This window comes from Saccopteryx leptura, chromosome X, assembly GCF_036850995.1.
Source record: "Saccopteryx leptura isolate mSacLep1 chromosome X, mSacLep1_pri_phased_curated, whole genome shotgun sequence".
Taxonomy (NCBI): domain Eukaryota; kingdom Metazoa; phylum Chordata; class Mammalia; order Chiroptera; family Emballonuridae; genus Saccopteryx; species Saccopteryx leptura.
Genome location: NC_089516.1, coordinates 8713168 through 8735354, shown reverse-complemented (window position 1 = coordinate 8735354; position 22187 = coordinate 8713168). Strand labels below are relative to the sequence as shown.

Sequence of the window (22187 nt, the reverse complement as noted above, 5' to 3'; positions counted from 1 at the left end):
TCTGGATTGTGTCAATTCACAAAGTACTGCTTGAATTAAAAAAAAAATATTTGCAGGCATTAATTTAGACTTAAGGTCTCAGTGTAGCATTTACGGCACTTAGCAAAAAGTAAATAAAATAAAAATAGGTAATAATTGTCAGTCATTTCTATGGTTTGTAATCCCCACCCCCAAAGGCTAAAGGTATGGTTTTGTTGTACGTAGTGAAAGATAGGCATTATGGACTCAGCAGCTCATCATTCATTGACCAGACTTCTCTAATTCAGGTTGTATAGCATTTAGGATGGGAGAAGTGATGTTTACTTTTGTAAACATTATAGAGCAAAGAGGAAAGGGGGGATAATTGTCTTCTCAACCTTTTAGAAATAGTGTTAGAATTGGTCTCTAAAATCAAATTTTGCAAAAACAAAACAAGCAAAAAACCTCTCTTGCTGTCCATGTAAAATTTCATCTTTAAATGAGTCATGCCCAGAATTACTTTTGAAAGTTGCCTGACATATATTGAGATGGTTAACAACTTGAAAGCCCCTAGACTTGGATCGTTGAAAAATGCTTGGGGATGGAAAGAATATGATTTCAAAGAGAGTCAGTCCTTTGAGAACCTAAAGGAGAGATTCAGCCCAAACAGAATGAAAATTGCCTTTATTATGCAGTTATTTTAGTTAAAAATACATGCCTAACAGGAAAAGGAAAGCAATTCTAGATACTACTCCTGGTAGTTGTGCTGCTTTGATGAAGGGAAAGACCCTGCACAAATGAACGGTAGCTAACTGCAGAGCGGGGCTTACTTGGAGACAAGAGATCTTGGAGTGTGTTAACCACAACGGGAGACTGGCCTGGGGTCACTTGAATGCAAGTACGCAGCATTCTTGGAGGAATGCCTTCAAGAACCAGATGTCCTTTATGATGGATAAGCTCTGAGACTCTGACTCCTCTCGTGTCCTTGGTCATGAAGGAAACTGTAGACGTGCAGGGTTGGGGATGGTACGGATGGGAAAAAGGCTTTGGTAGCTTTCTAGCTTTATCTGCTGAGCTGTGGCTTTTGGAGCTCAAGAAATATGCAGTGGCGCAGTTTCTCGGGGCTGATCCTGCTTCTGAGCTTCCTCTGCTCGGACTACGTTCATCTGATGTGTCTTATTCCTTACGAGTCCAAACTGTAAAAGAAAAATCGTAATACTTTGAAATTTGGAATTTTTAAGCTTGAATAGGGTCCTAAGTGCTTAATTCCTATTTTGTCCTGAGTGCCCTCTATAACAATCCCAGGTCTTTTCCACTTAGTAACATTGAAGTCAGAGCCAGCTATATTGTCCTCACATGCAACATGGAGTTATTCTTGTGATTCTTAGCGTTGTCTCTCTGCCTCACTGCCTTCCTTTCCTGCCCAGCCCCAGTTCACCAAAACAAGGCACAAAGCACATCACTTTTTCCCATTCACTGATTAGTGGCAGCGTCTTTATACACTGCTCACAAAAATTAGGGAGATATTTCAAAATGAATATGAAGCAATAAGATATCCCCTCATTTTTGTAAGCAGTATATTTTTCCAAAATAAATAAGTGTTTTTTGTTACAAAATAGTAAAGTACACATTCCAAAACACCCAAGCTGTCAGAAGAGTGGACAGTAGGCAGACAACACACAGGTGCAGACAACACACAGGTGCAGCTCCACCAGCTGGAGATGACCGTGGTTCCCAGGTTGCTATGTGTCCATCCGGCCACTGGAACCACGGCAAACCTCCATTTCTTTTTTTTTTTTTTAATTTTTTTTTTTTTGTATTTTTCTGAAGTTGGAAAGAGGGAGGCAGTCAGACAGACTCCCGCATGCGCCCGACCAGGATCCACCCAGCATGCCCACCAGGGGGCGATGCTCTGCCCATCTGGGCTGTTGCTCTGTTGCAACCAGAGCCATTCTAGCGCCTAAGGCAGAGGCCACAGAGCCATCCTCAGCGCTCGGCCCAACTTTGCTCCAATGGAGCCTTGGCTGCGGGAGGGGAAGAGAGAGACAGAGAGGAAGGAGAGGGGGAGGGGTGGAGAAGCAGATGGGCGCTTCTCCTGTGTGCCCTGGCCGGGAATCGAACACCTGCACGCCAGGCCGACACTTTACCACTGAGCCATCCGGCCAGGGCCAAACCTCCGTGTCTTTAATCTGACCTTTTCTTCTTCTTCCCTTTTGATTCAAACTGGCCTTGTCCAGCCTAGGAGCACCATGACTCACCTGCCTCCTTCTCCCTTGCATGTCCAGCATTATAATCTGATATCTGTATACTGCATTGCAGGCTCAACACCAAAAGTCTAGTTTCCATTCATTACATTATTTACTATCATTAAGTAGGAATTGACATTGTTATATCTGGTTGAATGGGTCTTTGAGTGAAAATCAGTACTAGCTTGCATAATTACAAGACATGTTGGGATTGTAATTGCAGGCTGCATTTTCTGGTTCACTCATTTAATAATGGTTAAAGAGGATTTTGAAGTGAAATTTCCAATATTAAAAAGGATAAGTACATTAAGCTTAAAAGAAAACATTGGGATAGCTGGAGTATGAAAATTTTATCTAATAACATAAATGTTCGAAGCTGTCACCCATAAGCCTATGGCAGGGTGCCACTTGTGGTTGATAGACAAACATGATTTTACACGGACCTTTCAGAACTGTTCAGGCTGATTAGAATTTCTTGTAGGAATTACAGACGAACTTCATAAATGTGTTCAAAATGAGCAAAATGGATGGTTGAATCTAAATAGAGATATGGAGAGGGCCGCCTACCCTGAAATATATGCACCATTTTAAGCTTTAAGTATATATTAAATTGTGTATTTTGGATGACAATGTTACCATGTCCCTGGGTAATTTTAAATTCTTTCTAAGTATTTGAGTGTATTTTTAACCTTTGTTTGCTGGAATAATCATAATAGCTTTAAAAATTAGAATTTTAGAATTGATTTTTCCTTTTAGTGAAATAATGAAACAAGGGCTCAATTTTCTACTGCTGTTCTGAGCTGGTGAATATCCTGTTCTACAAGAGATATTGTGATTGTAGGGGGTCTTGGGAAGGATTTGCTCCCCATGCAGAATGCCTACCTAGCTGACTGCTGATTTTTCCATTGATTTTTCTAGGTCAATACTATCAATGGAAATGTACTATGTAATCTGCACTTGTCCACTATGGTAGCCACTGGTCACGTGGGACTGTTGAGCACCTGAAATGTGACCTGTGCAACTGAGGAACTGAATTTTAGATTTATATTTAAAAAAAAATACATTTTTCCATTGGTGTGAGAAACATTAACTCGTTCCACTTAGTTCCATTTATTTGATTACTTCTTGTGCATGCCCTGACCAGGGATCGAACCTGCAACCTCAGTGTGCCGAGATGACACTTTATTTACTGTGCCACCTGGCTAGAGCCTAAGGAGCTGAATTTTAAATTTTGTTGAATTTTAATTAAATAGGCACACATAGTTAATGGCTACTCTATTGAATAGCCTAACATTTCTTTCCGCGATTAATTTAGTATGGACCTGCCTCTGGAAAAGTTGATTTTGATTCATATTAATTCATTTGACATATTTTACAAACATTTATTGAGTACTTAGTGAGTTTGTGTGTGTGGTGTCAGAAATACATTTCCTTTAGAGTTTTCAAGTCCGTTTTCAGGTCAGGGGCCCCTGCTGTTCCAGCAGGAGCTGCTCCTCTCTTACCCTGAGCTCCAGGACCCGCCGTGGCAGGGCCATGGTCTGTGGGGCGGAGGGTTGAAGTGGGGGCTCCTTTCACTGGGCAGTGAGTTCTGGCATGCCTGGTTTGCCTTTGCCAAGAAAGTGTCTCTCAAAGACGCTTTCACTGAGATTCATTCCCTTCTGGCCTAGTTGCTTCGGGCACTTTCTTCAACATATTTCCTGTGGCAAAGTTGAAAGCTCTTCACAGCTACCCAATACCTACTTTTTCTTCTCCTTGTTTTTTGAAAGGTATCTTACCTCCTAGGAGGGGGCAGTATGGCCCATGAAGACTTCTGTGGACATGTTGGTCAGTTGGACCCAGGAGACCTGCAGGTATGGCTAGCCAAGGACGAGGCATTGCTGATGGTTTGTCTGTGGGTGTGCATGCTTGATCCGCCTGCTGCCAGTACATTCACACTTTCCTCTCTCTCTCTTGTATCTTTGACCTCTCCCTTCTATGGGGCCTTCCACGTAGCCTGGACACCTGCACAGGTCTCTTGTGTCCCTCTCTCACACTTTCCTCGACCCCTTCCATCACTTTTTAGATCTCACTTAGTCTTTCTCTTCCATTTCTCAAAAGAGTAATCAAGTGACTGTCTCAACTTTCTTTGCCTTCCATTTCCTTCTTCACTCATTGAAATCGGTGCTGGCCTCTCAGCAATCTCCAAACCTTTACTGAAGCCGTTCAGGTAATGGCCACTTAGGTCCCAATTGCCAAATTCAGCATTCCAGTTTCAGTCCTCATCTTTGTAGACCTTTCTGCTGTAGTTGAAACAATTGACAGCTTGTCTTCAAGCTCACTTGAAGTGGTAGGTGTCACTTAACACGTGACCCAACTGACCTGTGGTCATGCAGTGGATAAAGTGTCAACCTGGAACACTGAGATCACTGGTTCAAAACCCAGGCTTGTCAGCTCAAAGCATATATAGGAAGCAACTGCTACGAGTTGATGCTTCCCACTTCTCTCCACTCTTTCTCTCTCCTTTCTCTAAAAATCAATAAATAAAAATTAAATAAATAAATGACAATGACCCAAGCCCTGCCACCATCCTGGTCTTGTCTGAGATGTATTAGAATTCAGGACCTCCAGGAAATGCTTACATCATCTTTGCCAGTTTTTTTTAAGGCTGAACTCTGTATCAGATCTTTTCTGGGTTCAGTTACATATTTGGCAGATTGATAACTGCAAATACTTGACTCATGGTATTTCAGTGAACGTGGAATTTGAAGGCAAACAAAAGCAAACAGACAGAGTTGTAGCCAAAAGTTAGCAGTAACCTTTCTGTGGAGCAGAACATAAAGTGGAGATGGCCTAAAAAGGTCTATATGACTGGTTCTGACCTGCCCAGGAAAGTGGCAATTCTTCTGCCCTCTGTGCAACAATTCTAAAGTGTGTCTGTGTGGACCCCAGTGCGACTGAGCTCCAGGTGCCCACAGGTGTGACCTGCTCATTAACCCCTTTCCTTCTTGCCTAGCTTACTGTTCCCTACTTGTGCTTTCTATATCACTTTCTAAATAAACGACCTGCACTGAAGTCCTTGTCTCAGGATTTTCTGTAGAAGAACCCAAGCTAAGACAGGCAGGGAATCTACCATGTTCCATTTCTTTGTCCCTAACATGCTCTTAATAAAGAAATAAACGAATGCTTGAAGAATCTGTATAACAGTGGAGGCAATGACTGTTTTCTCCCAAGTAGTGAGGGCTCTATTACAGTAATTGAGCAAGCAGAACTCAAGTCACCCATTCATGGTGTAGTGGATGCTGTGGGGCTTCCACATGTATCTTTCAGCCCTCACACTTATCCACCCTCCAGCTGCTGCAAATACCAGCTGCTGCAAATACCAGCTGCTGATGGCTCCTAGCTGCATCCCACCCTGGGCACTGCTCTCCACAGCAGGAGCTACTGCTTTCAATGCTGCCCTCCCTACTGGGGGGTGGCACACAGCCACTGGTTTGCTGTTGTGGGTATAAAAAAGCCAGCTACCTCCCCTCTCCTGACCAGGTGGTGGCACAGTGGGTAGAGTGCCAGACTGGGATGCAAGGTTTTAGGTTTGAAACCCTGAGGTTGCCAGCTTGAGCATGGGCTCACCAGCTTGAGCAAGGGGTCACTGGCTTGAGCATGGGATCATAGGTGTGACCCCATGGTCACTGACATGAGCCCAAAGGTCGCTGGCTTGAGCCCAAGGTCACTGGCTTGAGCCCAAGGTCACTGGCTTGAGCCCAAGGTTGCCGGGTTGAGCAAGGGGTTACTTGCTCTGCTGTGCCCCCGTCAAGGCGCATATGAAAAAGCAATCTATAAACAACTAAGGTGCCACAACAAAGAATTGATGCTTCTCATCTCTCTCCCTTCCTGTCTGTCTGTCTCTATCTATTCCTTTCTCTGACTCTCTCTCTGTCTCTGTAAAAAAAAAAAAAAAAAAAAAAAAAAGAGCCTGGCTACCTCACCTTAATTTGGGACAATTCTGAAGGTTTATCCAACTGCACACCTTCCTGTTGGATGGGTGAAGACCTTCGTTGTACCTGCATTGCTGGCTGACTTCTCCCTCGGCCCAATCATGCTTTTTTTACTTCTTAAGATGCTCCCAAGATCACTCCCCAGTATACTGTTTGCCTGCATCTCCTCATCTCAGTGTTCAAAGATGCAGGCATAGCAAAGAGAGGCCCATCCATTTGTGTGAATTTCAGATCTGATGCTTTATTTCAAAAGGGAAGCATAGGATGCACTAGAAAAACTAGAAAAGGTTCCAGCAGTTGTCACTGTTGTTTTCTTATTCCTTATGATGCCCACAGTTGTGAAAGCAGTACTCGAGTGTAAGGTACCTCACTCAGTTACCATGTAATAATCATCCCACCTGCAGACTTGTTCAAGTCTGGGTTACATTTCTCTGTTGTTGATCTGGTGTTTGCAGTGGATGACCGCAGGCCGGGGCATTGTGCACGCTGAGATGCCATGCTCAGAGGAGCCAGCCCATGGCTTACAACTATGGGTTAATTTGAGGAGCTCAGAGAAGATGGTGGAGCCTCAGTACCAGGAACTGAAAAGCAAAGAAATTCCTAAACCCAGTAAAGATGGTGTGACAGCTGCTGTCATTTCTGGAGAAGCCCTGGGAGTAAAGGTAAGCATGCTACTTTGTGTTTGTGACAGCTGAGTTGCTCAGTGATATAAGACTGGCCCCATCTGGGTTGTCAGTTCTCACTGGATTATCACATTCATGTACCATGGATGGACTTGCTTCAGAGCTGACAGAGTAAGTAGACCTTGGCCCTGGACAGTGGGCTCAGTGGATAGAGTGTTGGCCTGGCATAAGCATGTCCCGGATTCAATTCCTGGTCAGGGTACACAGGAGAGGCTACTATCTGCTTCTCTTCCTCTTCTTCTCCCACAGCCAGTGGCTCGATTGGTTCGAGCGTTGGCCCTGAGCTCTAAGGATAGTTCAGTTGGTCTGAGCGCTGGTCCAAGATTGTCAGCTGCAGATGCTAAGGATAGCTTTGTTGATTTGAGCATCGGCCCCAGACGGGGGTTACTGAGTGGATCCCAATAAGGGTGCATGTGGGAGTCTGTCTCACTATCTCTCCTCCTCTCACTTTAAAAATAAATAAAAAATAAATAAAGAAAGAATAAGTGGAACTTAAGGGGGCTCAGAAAAATTTTTTGCCACATGCAAACCCAGAGAGTTAGAAACATTACAAGAAAACAGGTTCATATTAAAATTTTGGTCAAAAAACCATTTTCAAGGTGTATCTTAGCATGTGTGCAGATTGAGCTTCTTTCCTTTTGCTAATTGTGCCATTTTATAACTCCTTGGACCTGCAAGAGGACTAACTAAGAAACATACAAAATCCAAATCCAGCTCCACTCCCTGAAGGCTTATTTGAATTATTTACACCCAGCTTTGTAAGGAAAGCACACTACTACATCAGAGAAAGTTTTTTTTAACTTAATTTGAATACTTATCCCATACATGTCAGACCCTGTACATTCTTCTCATCTAAGACTATATTTCAGCTTAGAGTCCCACCTTTATAATCAATTAAGATCAATTGAAGCTAAAGATTATGGACATATTTGTGGTAGGAAAAGGATATGGTAAGTACTGTGTTAATTACATATCAGAACTGCTACAGAGGCGGCCAAGTTCAAAGTAACAGCCAGCTGCGGAGTTAGCTGCTTAGAATGGTCTCTTAAGTAGCGTTTCCCAGTAGCAAACACAAGATGAGAATTCATGTGTGACTGATTTCAAGGGAAATGCCCCTAGGGAGACAGAAAAAGGGACCAGGACAGGGAAGGACAGGGAGCCAAAGAAGGATATTATGTCAGGTCAAGTCCCAAAGAGGATGGGAATGCAATGATTGTTAGTCCATCTCTGAGTTGTTCCAACCCACCCCAGGGCTAGGCAGCTTGGCTTTTCGGCTCCCTTACCCATAATCATTACTCATGGCCATTGATTTTGTGGTGAGGGAGTACAGAAATGCTTAAAAGGGACCCAAGGGGGTCCGGGAGGGGCCCTGACCCACAGTTCCGCACCTGCGCCTGGAGTTGAGAGCATGAAGAAGTTAGGAACCACTTTGCCATTCTCCCTCCCCATGGGCAACAAGCACTTCAAACTCTGTTACATACTAATTTATGTGCATTTACATTTTATTTTGATACAAACACGGGGACAATGGCTTGAGACTACTGGCCAACCACTCAGTGGGGTGCATTTCACACGGTAACAGGTTGCTCATGATTATTGGTTGGGACTTAACCAGGTTTTATATTTCCTGCACTATAACCACAGTTCTTTACCTGTACCAGGCCTAGGCATGTGCATTTTTTAGCTCTGTGTTTTCTGTGCAATCAGAAGTAATTGAAGGAAAAGAAATCGAAATGTACTCCCTATTTCGCATATACGCCTATCTGCCTGCTCTCTATATGTACTTTGCATTTGGAAACATGACCCTTCATTGTGTTTGTGTGACAAGTTTCTGTCTTGCCAAGCATTGGGCAGCGCCCTTTTCAGCCGTATGGCAAGAGCGTCCTTCCCTTCAGTGCCACAGAGGGGAATGCAGATCCTATGGGGTCGTCCTGGTGTAAGGCAAAGGGTGTCGCTGTGTGTGCAGATCCTATGGGGTCGTCCTGGTGTAAGGCAAAGGGTGTCGCTGTGTGTGCAGATCCTATGGGGTCGTCCTGGTGTAAGGCAAAGGGTGTCGCTGTGTGTGCAGTTGGTGAGAAAGGTCTAGGCGAGCTGAGTTTGTGCAGCCAAAAAGCTGCTTGCTCTGTTTCTATGGGGCTTTTCACTCCGTGTTAGGACTCTAGTGTTCTACGGACATGTGAAGAGATTGCCTGCTTTCTACGTCAGCCAAAGCACAAGGCTTTGTGGAATGGTCCTTGAGATTTCCCTTACAAAAAGAGTTAAGCTGGCTGCAGCTAAAAAGAGAAATGGGACCGCTGATTTAATAGGTAAGCAAAGCCAGCAACATCACGAATCCTCAGAGGTCACAACTGCTTCTCACAGAAAACACAATGCAATTTTAATGTTGGAGCTGATTCCAGTTACAAGCACAAGGACATTTTAAAGCACTTCTAAGCAGCAGACTGCATAGTCTTGTAGTCACAACCAAGATTAAGAGGCCAGAGATAAATATATATATATATATATATTTTGTATTTTTCTGAAACGGGGAGAGACAGTCAGACAGACTCCCGCATGTGCCCGACCGGGATCCACCTGGCACGCCCACCAGAGGCGACGCTCTGCCCCTCCGGGGCGTCGCTCTGCCGCGACCAGAGCCACTCTAGTGCCTGGGGCAGAGGCCAAGAAGCCATCCCCAGCGCCCGGGCCATCTTTGCTCCAATGGAGCCTTGGCTGCGGGAGGGGAAGAGAGAGACAGAGAGGAAGGGGGGTGGAGAAGCAAATGGGCGCTTCTCCTGTGTGCCCTGGCCGGGAATCGAACCCAGATCCCCCACACGCCAGGCTGACGTTCTACCTCTGAGCCAACCGGCCAGGGCCCAGAGGTAATATTTTAACTTTGTAAAATAATGTCTTAGTAGCTGCTGGCCTCTAATTTTTTATTTTTGTTGAGTAAAATCTTTGAAGTGAATTACATTCTCCTAAGTCAACAATCAGTTTTTATTATGCAAGCATTTTAATAAGGAACTCTTGGACTCAGTTGGACAGTGCTGCTGTGAGTACCAGCAGAGACTGTGGAGACAGATGGCATGGATTAGAATCCCTGCTATGAAGTAGCTGTGTGGGCTTGAGCAAGCCACTTAACCTCTCTGTGCTTCAGTATTCTGAAGATATTTAAAAGTCTACATGTACCATGAAACAAACTGAAAATAATTTTATGTTAAATTACCTGGTAAGGCTGAAGCACAGTATTCTGTCAAATAGTATTGCTGAGAGGATTATGTGAGTGTTTTATACATTAAGCTATTAAAACAACATTGTAGCCTGACCAAGCGGTGGTGCAGTGGATAGAGCGTCAGACTGGGATGTGAAGGACCCAGGTTTGAGACCCCGAGGTTGCCAGCTTGAGTGCAGGCTCATCTGGTTTGAGCAAGGCTCACCAGCTTGGACCCAAGGTCACTGGCTTGAGCAAGGGGTTACTCGGTCTGCTGTAGCCCCACGGTCAAGGCACATATGAGAAATCAATCAATGAACAACTAAGGAACCGCAACGAAGAATTGATGTTTCTCATCTCCCTCCTTTCCTGTCTGTTTGTCCCTATCTGTCCCTCTCTCTGACTCTCTCTCTGTCTCTGCCACAAAACAAAACAACAACAAAAAAACCAGCATTCTACACACCACATAAGTAGTAGCTGTTACTATTCCTGTTTTTATTACATTGTGTTAACTTGGGCAGGAGCTGGGCTGAGATATATGTTTGCTGTCTATGTTAAAGGGACTTGCTGGGATTTTATTTTTTCTGAAGTGAAACAGGGAGGCAGAGAGACAGACTTCTGCATGCGTCCGACCAGGATCCACTGGGCAAACCCACAAGGGGGCAATGCTCTGCCCATCTGGGGTGTTGCTCCATTGCAACTGGAGCCATTCTAGTGCCTGAGGCAGAGGCCATGGAGCCATCCTCAGCGCCCAGGGCCAACTTTGCTCCAATGGAGCCTTGGCTGTGGGAGGGGAGGAGAGAGACAGAGAAAAAGGAGAGGGGGAAGAGTAGAGAAGCAGATGGGCACTTCTCCTGTGTGCCCTGGCTGGGAATTGAACCTGGGACTTCCACACACCAGGCCAATGCTCTACTACTGAGCTAGCCGGCCAGGGCCGGGACTTGCTGGGATTTGAGAAAGGTAATTAACCTGCTCTGAAGAAAAGATAGCAGCATGAGTCAGTATAAAGATGGGGGAACTGTTTGGCTATTTTTTCCTGGGTTTCATAAGAAACATAGTTTTTTATACCTGAAACCTTACTATCTGCTCACAGAGGACTGACTGACTGGATATTTAAAAGTCTAGATGTAACATAAAACAAACTGAAGATAATTTTATGTTAAATTACCCGGTAAGGCTGAGAATGTGCCTTTCAAGAGAGTCAACAGCCACTTCTATTCCCACAAGTAAAATATCTAGAAAGTGGAGTTAGTGACCATTCCAGCACATTTCCAGCTTCAAAATTCATGATTACCTGGGTGCCTTTTTAAACACACATTCTGATTCAGCAGGTCTGGGTGAGGCCTGAGCGTCTGCATTTGTAACTGCTCCCCGTGATGCCAAGGCCGTGATCTGGGGCCACTATTTGTAATGTGTGTAATGACCATGACATCCAAGACGGAGGGGGCGGCCTTACTCAACATGAGGACCAGTTTGATTATGAGCCTATAGAAGCTGTTAAGGCCCTGCTCTGTGGCTCTTGACAGATCTTATTTAACCCCTTTGGATTTCGGTTCCTGCATCCACAAAAAACGTGAGGGATTTTTGTGCAAGATGCTATTAGGTTTTGCAAGCAACTCAACTTTCCTCTTGATACTCCCAAAGATAGATGTGTCCCTGTTTCTCAGTTTGTATGTGCCTCAGCGCTTGGGAAGCCATGGCCAATTCTGAGCAAGATTCTGCCAGAAGAGCAGAATCTAAAGTGAAGGCTGAAAGGGGGGAAAGATAAAGATGGGATACTTAGCATAGTTTCTGTCACTTCTGGAAGGTCAAAGTCACATGTTTATTTCATGAGAGTATGAAATTCTTCGAACCCCATTCCATCTTTATCAGGCAGCCAATCACTAATATTTATTGCCAGTTCTCTCTGGAACGTGATTCTTCTTCCAGCAAACGCCTCTACTTGCCTTCTGCTGTGTTAAATTCCATTATGTCAGAAGCAAGCCTTAAGGAGGCCTCAGCCTCCCTGGGGTCAGAAAAAGGCAATCTAGAGCCAGACTGCCTGGGTTCAAGGCCAGCTGCTCCACTGACTAACTTGACAGAAGTTGCTTAAGCCTGATGGGCCTCAGGCTTCTCATCTGTAAAATGACCCAGAGGATCACTGGCGGGATTAAATTGGTTACTATGAGTACATAACTTAGAGCAGGGATCCCCAAACCTTTTTCACAGGGGGCCAGTTCACTGTCCCTCAGACCATTGGAGGGCCAGACTATAAAAAAACTATGAACAAATCCTTATGCACACTGCACATATCTTATTTTAAAGTAAGAAAACAAAATGGGAACAAATACAATATTTAAAATAAAGAACAAGTAAATTTAAATCAACAAACTGACCAGTATTTCAATGGGAACTATGCTCCTGTCACTGACCACCAATGAAAGAGGTGCCCCTTCCGGAAGTGCAGCGGGGGCCGGATAAATGGCCTCAGGGGGCCGCATGTGGCCCGCGGGCCGTAGTTTGGGGACCCCTGACTTAGAGCAATATCTGGTGCAGAGTCCGTCTTCTGTAATTGGCTATTGTTTTTACTTCTTTGCAAAAACTTTGTGCAGTGTTTGTATGGCCTACAAATGTAAGAAAAGAACCTTCCTTCGGAAGGACAGACTGTATATCCATGTATTAGATGACAACCAAAAGTTTAAAAATTTACTTTCCAATAAATGTTGCCAGGCATCTCCTGTAACTTACTCAGATCTTGTTACCACGGTGCCCCCAGCACCTAAGTCAGTGCCTGGTACATAGGAGACAATCAATAAATAGTTTCTGGGTCCATAAATGATACCATTAAAATGGAAATGAATGCTGAAATGAGAGAAATGAGAGCACAGTAGTAGTAAGAAGATAAGACAAGATAGGGATTAAGAATGGCTGCAATAAGCTTACTATGAGCTAACTAAAGAGTTGAGAGAACATAACATTAGCTGAACTATATTTTAAAATAAAACAAACTGTTTAAGAGATTAGGAAATAGGGAAATAACCAGATTGATTTTTTTCTTCCAGTGTGAATACTAAGCTGTTTTGCAAGATCCAAATTGTTTCCTGTGGGTTTCTTAAATTTAAGCAGTGACAACAACGAGGAACAGGTTTCGGGCTCGTGGTTCTCTTTGGGATCCAAAAGCAGGCGTCTTGTCTGCTTTAGCATCTTTCCTGTGGGTTTTCAGGGCATGGCTTGACCTCAAGTAAGCTGCATACACACAGGCTTTCAACGTGTCCCTGCTGGATGTATCAGTTCTTTACCCTGCTGTAGCTCCAGCAGGCGTTGAAAGAGCCCAAGTCCCTCAAGCAATTCTCTCCCAGCCAAAAAGCAACCTGCCCACTAAGCAGCCTGTGCTGGTTGTGGGTTGGCACAAGATTGATGACCAAGTCTGTGATTGTCTCCTCCGATTCGGAGAGATGATAGAGATGATAGAGTCTGTGGACTGTGGCAGGCCATTGGCTCACTCACTCACTCACTCTGTGCTAAACCAGAACTAGAGAGAAACACCTGAGAAAACCACATTTTCTAGCTTTTGTATTCATCTAGCAAACTTAAAGGGCAGAGTGTCGTTTGAAACACTTTATTACCAACATACAACTTTGTCAGTATCTCTTCTACCCTAGTTAGATTTAAAAGTCACAGTTTATGTAGCTTTGAGAGAAACCCTTTTATAGGATGTCCAAACGGCAGTGGGTTTTTGACAATCAGAATACTGAAGAGTAAACTTAGAAGATGTTTGCGTTGTACCTGTTTCTCTATTTCAGGGGGAAATTTGGGTTCTTTGAATATGAGTCATACATTTTAAATAGATCTTACTGACTTTACGGTTCACCCCAAATTCTCAGCTCTTCCTTCACCTGCCTTTCTGAGTTGGCTTCTGTTCACTTTGTGATCTGGGGAGAGCTGGCCTCCTCCTCCAAGAGGCCTCTTTCCTTTCCAAGCTGGACAGAACAACTTTTCAATGTATCATTTAAAAAAAACCATTAAATCGGAAAAACAGGTAGCACAGGCACACCAAGTTTTTTCTCTTTCTGCCTTTGAAGTCTTCCAGCAAGTTCACGGATCTAGCTCAGAAAGGAGTGACGGATATTCCCCCAGTGGCAGACGTTGTTTTGGAGGCAGTGGGTTTGTGACAGGGAGCTCAAGATAACGAGGCTCCAGCTGTCCCCGAGAGCAAGTGGAGGGAAAACAACATTTGCTCAGAAAAGAGTGTCCTCCCTTCCAAAGGCCTCGCTGTTATTTTATTTATAAATCAGAGTACTCTGTGATAGACTTAAAAACTGAAGATTTAAAAAACATTCCATTTGGGCTAGTAGTTGGGTGGAGATGGACTTGAGACTTCTCTCAGTATGTCTTTTATTTTCCATTTTGAAAAATGTAAAAACACTTATGTATTTAAAATGTCAAATTAAATCAGAAAAGGAAAATAAAATCTTAAAATTAAAACAAGTGGAAACAAATGAACTTAACATTTGTGTAAAGATTTCAGCAACATAACGTAGTTTTCTGAACATTTTTTTTAGAAATTAAATTTTGGCTCTGGCCGGTTGGCTCAGCGGTAGAGCGTCGGCCTGGCATGCGGGGGACCCGGGTTCAATTCCCGGCCAGGGCACACAAGAGAGGTGCCCATTTGCTTCTCCACCCCCCCCTCCTTCCTCTCTGTCTCTCTCATCCCCTCCCGCAGCCAGGGCTCCATTGGAGCAAAGATGGCCCGGGCGCTGGGGATGGCTCCTTGGCCTCTGCCCCAGGCGCTAGAGTGGTTCTGGTCGTGGCAGAGCGTCGCCCCTGGTGGGCGTGCCGGGTGGATCCTGGTCGGGCGTATGCGGGAGTCTGTCTGTCTCTCCCTGTTTCCAGCTTCAGAAAAATACAAAAAAAAAAAAAAGAAAAGAAAAGAAATTAAATTTAATGAGATGACACTGATCAACAAGAGTACATAGTTTTCAGGTGAACACTTCCATAGCATTTGAACTGTTGATTGCATTGTGTGCCCACCACCAAAGTCAAATTCTTTTCTGTCACTGTATCTATGTCTCTCTTTATTCCCTTCCCCTCCACCCTCCCATAACCACTTCACTTTTATCTATCTGACTGGACATTTTTGTGTGATATAGTCTAAAGACAAAAAGAATATCACAAATATTTTGAACTTTGTAGTTTTTTAAATTGAATTTATTAGGGTGACATTGGTTAATAAAATTATATACGTTTCAGGTGTACTACTCTATAGAACAGCGGTTCTCAACCTGTGGGTCGCGACCCTGGCGGGGGTCAAACGACCAAAACACAGGGGTCGCTAGCGGGTTTTGGTCGTTCGACCCCCGCCGGGGTTGCAACCCACAGGTTGAGAACTGCTGCTATAGAACATCAACTGTATGTTGTATTGTGTGTCCACCACCCCAAGTCAAGTCTCCTTCCATCACCATCTGTCCCCCTGCCTTCTTCTACCTCCCCACCCTCCTTCCCCTTGGGTAATCACCATGCTGTTGTCTATGTGTCTGAGGATTTTTGTTTGTTTGTATGTTTCTGCTTAATCCCTTTACCTTTTTTTTTTTGTATTTTTCTGAAGTTAGAAGAGGGGAGGCAGTCAGACAGACTCCCCCATGTGCCTGACCAGGATCCACCCAACATGCCCACCAGGGGGCGATGCTCTGCCCATGTGGAGTGTTGCTCCATTGTGGCGGGAGCCATTCTAGCACCTGAGGTGGAGGCCATGGAGCCATCCTCAGTGCCCAGGCTAACTTTGCTCCAATGGAGCCTTGGCTGTGGGAGGGGAAGAGAGAGGTAGAGAGGAAGGAGGAGGGAAGGGTGGAGAAGCAAATGGGCGCTTCTCTTGTGTGCCCTGGCCAGGAATCGAACCCGGGACTTCTACAAGCCCAACTGATGCTCTGCCGCTGAGCCAACAGGCCAGGGCTCCCTTCACCTTTTTCATCCAGTCCTTCAGCTTCCCCCTCTACAGCTGTTAGTCTGTTCTTTATCTATGACTGTTTCTATTTTGTTTGTTAGTTTATTTATTTATTTTGTTTTCCAAGTGAGGGGAGGGGAGATAGACAGACTCGCACATGTGCCCCAACCAGGATCTGCCTGGCAACCCCCATCTGGAGCTCATGCTCTGCCCATTTGGGGCCATGCTTGCAACCGAGCTATTTTTAGTGCCTGAGGCAGAGGCTCCACAGAGCAATCCTCAGCACCCGGGGCCAATGCCCTTAAACTAATCAAGCCATCGAACCAATCAAGCCATGGCTGCAGAAGGGGAAGAGAGAGAGAGAAGGCAGAGGGGGAAGGGTGGAGAAGCAGATGGGTGCTTCTCCTGTGTGCTCTGACTGGGAATTAAACCTGGGACATCCACACGCCAGGTTGATGCTCTACCACTGAGCCGACTGGCCAGGGCCAGTTTATTTTTGTTGTTAGTGGTAGCATTACAATTTTAAAAGTTTTTAAATCAAATGAATGAGTAAATTTGTTAAATTTTTAGGAATCAAGATTTTCAGTATAAGAATAGGTACGAATACAGAAGAAAAGAGTTAAGAAAAATACTGTAATATTCAATGTTATGTTAAACATTAAATGGACATTTAAAAAACTAGATGACCATTATTTCTGTATGGAAACTACATTTCTAAGAAACTAATATGTTCAATCATTTTAGAAATTCAAGATTTTTTATTTTTTAAGTGAGAAGAGGGGAGATCGTAAGACAGACTCTTGCATGTGTCCCAACTGATATATGCCCCAACGAGCTCCTCATTTGGGGCTGATGCTATGCTCATCTGGGGCCATGTTTGCAAGCAAGCTATTTTTAGTGCCTGAGGCCAACACTCAGACCAACCAAGCTATCCTCAGCTCCCAGGGCTAAGGCTCGAACTAATCAAGCCACTGGTTGCAGGAGAGGAAGAGGGAGAAAAGGGAAAGAAGGAAGGGTAGAATGAGAGGGGAGAAGCAGATGGGTGCCTTTCAAGTATGCCCTGACCTCAGATTGAACCTGGGACATCCATAGGCCGGGTGATGCTCTATCTACCTAGCCAACCTGCCAAGGCACAATCCAAGATTTTTTACAGTGCAATTTTATGTTTCTGATAACAACTTCATTTTCTTCTGGTTTTAATTTCAATTTGTTTTTCTTTTATGGTCCATGTTTAATTAGATGTTATGAGGAATGCTAAAAAAAAAAAAGTCCCACCTAAGAAATTCACAATCACACAATGAATTCCAGTTGAATTTCCTTTTTGAGACATTAAATAAATGTATTTTAACGGGTGGGTGTAGAGAGAGGGGAAAGGAAATACCAGCATAAGGCAGAGAGCCTTCTGGGCTTCCTCTGACATAGAACAAAGGGGAAACAGAGCATTTGAGGGAAATGCATGTTGTCAAGTGCAAAAATAGAAATATGGACTTGATTTTGCCATCTCTTTTTCCTTGCCACTATTCTCCAACATCCAGCTTACGTCCCCTCTCTTCAATGAAGCCTTTTCAGCTGCCTATATCCACATAGCCATCTTTCTTCATAATCCATAAGATTGTTGGACTGACAGTTATTTAATTCATGTATCTCATTTCTCTATGAGCCTCATTTGTCCAGCCATCGGCACCTGCTCTGTGCACATTGTACAGTGCCCTAGAAATACAATATGAGTAAGGTGCAACCACTGTCATCAGATAAGGTCACAGTCCCAATGGAACAGAATAGATAGCCCAGAAATAAAACCACATACATATGCTCAAATTGTCTTTGATAAGGGAGCCAAAAACATACAATGGAGAAAAGAAAGCCTCTTCAATAAATGGTGCTGAGAAAACTGGAAAACCACATGCTAAAGAATGAAACTTGACTACAGTTTATCTCCTTGCACAAAAATTAATACAAAATGGATCAGAGAACCAAACATAAGATCTGAAACAATAAATTGCATAGAAGAAAACATAGATACTAAATTCAGGGACCTTGGCCATAAAGAACATTTTATGAATTTGACTCCAAAGGCAAGGGAAGTAAAGGCAAAGATAAATTAATGGGACTACATCAGACTAAGAAGCTTCTGTACAGCAAAAGAAATTGTAAACAACAAATAGGCAACCAACTAAATGGGAGATAATATTTTCAAACAACAGCTCAGATAAGGGACTAATATCCAAAATATATAAAAGAACTCACAAATTTCAGCAACAAACAAACAATCCAATAAAAAAATGGGAAGAGGACATGAACAGACACTTCTCCCAAGAAGAAATACAAATGGCCAACAGATATACGAAAAAATGCTCATCACTAACTATTCAAGGAATGCAAATCAAAACTACAATGAGATACCACCTCACCCCTGTTAGATTAGCTATTATCAACAAGACAGGTAATAGCAAGTGTTGGAGAGGCTGTGGAGAAGAACCCTCATTCACTGTTGGTGGGAATGTAAATTAGTGCAACCAATATGGGAGAAAGTATGGTGGTCCTCAAAAAATTATGAATAGAACTACCATATGACCCAGCAATCCCTCTACTGGGTATATACCCACAAAACTTGAAAACATGGGTATGTAAAGACATATGCACTCCTATGTTCATCACCGCATTGTTCATGGTGGCCAAGACATGGAAACAGCCAGAATGCCCTTCAATAGAGGACTGGAAGATGTGATACACACACACACACACACACACACACATACACATACACACACACATATATGTGGTATATACACATACATACACACACACACAATGGAATACTACACAGCCATAAGAAATGATGACATCGGATCATTTATGACAACATGGATGAACCTTGATAACATTATACTGAGTGAAGTAAGTAAACCAGAGAAAGCTAAAAACTATATGATTCCATACATAGGTGGAGCACAAAGTTGAGACTTATGGACAGATATAGACAGGGATGCAGTGGTTACCAGGGGGAGGGGAGGGGGGAGGGGGGTAGAGGGAGGGAGATGGAGGAAGGGGAGGGGCTTAAAGAGAAACAAAATATAGGGTGAGAGAAGATGATTTGACTTTGGGTGATGAGTATACAACATAACTGACTGTCCAAACAATGTGGAGATGTTTTCTCTAAATCTATGTATTCTGATTGACCAATGTCACCCTGTTAAATTTAATTGTCTAAATAGAAAAAAAGAGATAAGGTCACAGTCTAGCTGAGGAGAGAAACTGGAAAACATCAGAAGTATAACGTGATACAAGACATGATAAAACAGCAGTATATAAAATTTGCATGTTAGTCTGGAAGAGGGAGAATTGGCTTTGCTTGTGTGGATGGAGGGAGGGAAAGGAGAGGAGGAGGGGTCGTATCTTGCAATGACTTGGATAGGAGAAGTGCAGTAAGTGTCTGGGGGTTGTGATCGGGGAAGGGCTGCATAGGCAACCAGATCTGATGGGGTTGTGACAAGGCAAAAGGAAATGACGCAAAATATCGGGCTGGAGGGAAACCCAAGACCAAGTTTGTCTAAGACTGACCTTGATTGTGTGTATAATCCTGCATTCCTCTCTCCCAGGGTTTTTGTAGCACAGTTTGAGGTTAAAGTAGGGAGGGGTGCTGTGTACAGTCCTGTCTCATCTTGGATTTCACGAAGCAGTTCATTGTATAGGCCCTGCCCACACAGACCATGTGGTTCAAGTAGATGATCCATATTATTCCACAGACAAGTACAAAAGCTGGTTCTGATTCAATGTTGAGAATAGGCACATTTCAGTTTGTTGGTCTTTTTGTAAATAGGAGGACACCGAAGAAATGCACCCAGCAACTTTAAAGACTTGTCCTCTGGTAGGCAGCCATAGTTGGCACTTCATTTGCAGTCAGGAATGTTCAAATAAACAGTGGTCAGCAGCTGATCAGATCAGCTGTACAAAAGCTTGCTCTTGCCCAGGGCAGCCCATTCACCCCGAAATGCCGTTCTCGGTGTACCCAAAGGGTGCCAGATGTTCTTATTCCTTCAAGATGTCTCTGTTGACCTAATCACCTAAGAAGTGCATTCCAGTGGTGTCAACGAGCCCTCCTCTACCAGTAAATGAAGAAGGGATAGGTGCATTTTTAAATCAGAAATTACATCTTGTGTCATTCATACATCGTTGGCCCTAGTAATCAGGATTACAAATTAGCAAGGAATTTTGACTAAAGATAATGAAAGCTATAAAAATCAAAGGTGTCACCTTTAATAGAGAAGAATGACATCTTTACATATCAGTGCAATCACTTCTATGGCTGTCAAGGCTTGTACTTTTGGGATGTAATAGGTCTTTCCCCAGGAATACATTACGTACACATTCTCTAACCACTGTAAATATACAGGACAGCATCAGGGAACTTCAGAGGCTTTTTCATATTGTATTAAAAGCTGAACCTTTGTGGAAATAAATGAGGTAGATGGCAGTATTTTCAAGACTGCTATTGGCGTATATACAGGGAAGGGCAAAAGTAGGTTTGCAGTTGCTTGTATGGAAAATAATACAATATTTAATAAATAATAATACAAGAATAAACTGTTTTGTGTACTCAACAACTGTAAGCCTCCTTTAGTCCGGCCCTGTATAAAGCTATTCTGTTGATAGCTGCAAACACATTATTTGACTGAAGCACAAATCCTTGGGATTATGTAGCTTTTGAACAATTTGAACAAACTCACACTAAAATATAGTGAGAGCTGTTGATTGTGTTGTGTGATCAATGTCATCCCATTAAATTTAATTAATAAAAAATGTGAGAAAATTTGGTGTCAGATATAATTCTGATTAATTGAAGTTTAATTAGGAATTCTCCTGTGGACAGATAAAAATACTGCAGGATAAACAAGAATTTAAAACTTTCAAATCAAATGGGCTCTAAATCATTGATAGGGATTACTCTATTAAAGGAGGAACAAGTTGTGGCCTTAAAACCTCAGAGAATCCTTCACCATCCTTTGCAGATCCATGAGCTACTTAGATTTCCTTGGTTTAGTAAAATGAGGTAAGGAAAATGAGATCTTGCCATTCCTGGAAGGACTTCCACACTAGCCATAGGGAATTGCAAGGATATCCCCCAAAAAGCATCAATGCCGTTATGGTTCAGTTGAGCTCAGCAAACATGTGCTGAGGGCCAACTGTGTGCAAGACCCTGTGAAGGTGTGAGAGAAAAAGTTGAAATCAGGGACTGGAAAGGGCACAGTCAAAGGGACAGACATATCAACTGCTGATACTGCTAAACTGTGGTTACTCGCCAATCTAATAAACATGGTGAATTTAGGGAAAGACAGAATAGATAGGAGGCTCAGCCCAATCTAGAGGGTCAGGAAAAGCAGGCCTACGTCTAAGGAGCCAACTGACCTGGCAAAGATGGGTAGAAAGAGTCTAGACAGTGAAAAGGAGACAGCATGGAGCCATATAGAGGGTTTTATAATTTGTTGCTCCACAGAGGTATCTAAATGTCTAGGGCCATGATGGCAAACCTTTTTATAAAAACCGCCCACTTTTGCAGTGCTGGTCAACCTGGTCCCTCCCGCCCACTAGTGGGCGTTCCAGCTTTCATGGTGGGCCAATTGCAGCGTCGTTTGGTTGTTCTGCTACTGCCCACCATGAAAGCTGGAACGCCCACTAATGGGCGGGAAGACCAGGTTGACCAGCACTGCAAAAGTGGGCAGTTTTTATAAAAAGGTTCGCCATCACACTCAGGGCTTTTGAAGAGGATTCAAACACGTGTTCCTTGTGTTAAGCATGACAATTGTAAAAGTTATCATATCTGTCATGTAAAAATTTCCAGGTAATTTATCTCTGTGTGTGTGTTTTAACCTTTCAATTTCCTTTTGTCTTTAGAAATATCTTCATTATACTAATAATATTTCACCTGGAGAAAATGTACTTCTGTCTCCTCTGCCTTTTATCTTTCCCTCTAAATGACCAAAATAAAAACAGTGAAAATTCCAAAGATACAATGCTCTCATGTCACTATCTATGAGAGTCATCCATGTTCAGAGGATACCTTTTATTTATACATTTGAAACCCAACCTGATTTGATTAAGGTCCAGCTCATCCAGATTCATGAAGAATAAAATAATGATAATTTAATTCTCTTTTATGAAACCTTAAAACCTCCTTGTTCTCTTCACTTACACATAAGTGGTCATTTTTAACATTATGGA

General features: G+C 43.3%; 1 protein-coding gene across 2 annotated transcripts in view; it reads left to right on the top strand.

The window, feature by feature from the left end:
* PIR (pirin) overlaps positions 1-22187 on the top strand; it is a 98114-nt gene that overhangs the window by 22900 nt on the left and 53027 nt on the right. For both annotated transcript variants that reach the window (XM_066356997.1, XM_066356998.1), the window contains exons 4-5: positions 3971-4054; positions 6631-6837. In XM_066356997.1, coding sequence (XP_066213094.1) covers positions 3971-4054; positions 6631-6837 — 291 coding nt within the window. The remainder of the gene's footprint in view (positions 1-3970; positions 4055-6630; positions 6838-22187) is intronic.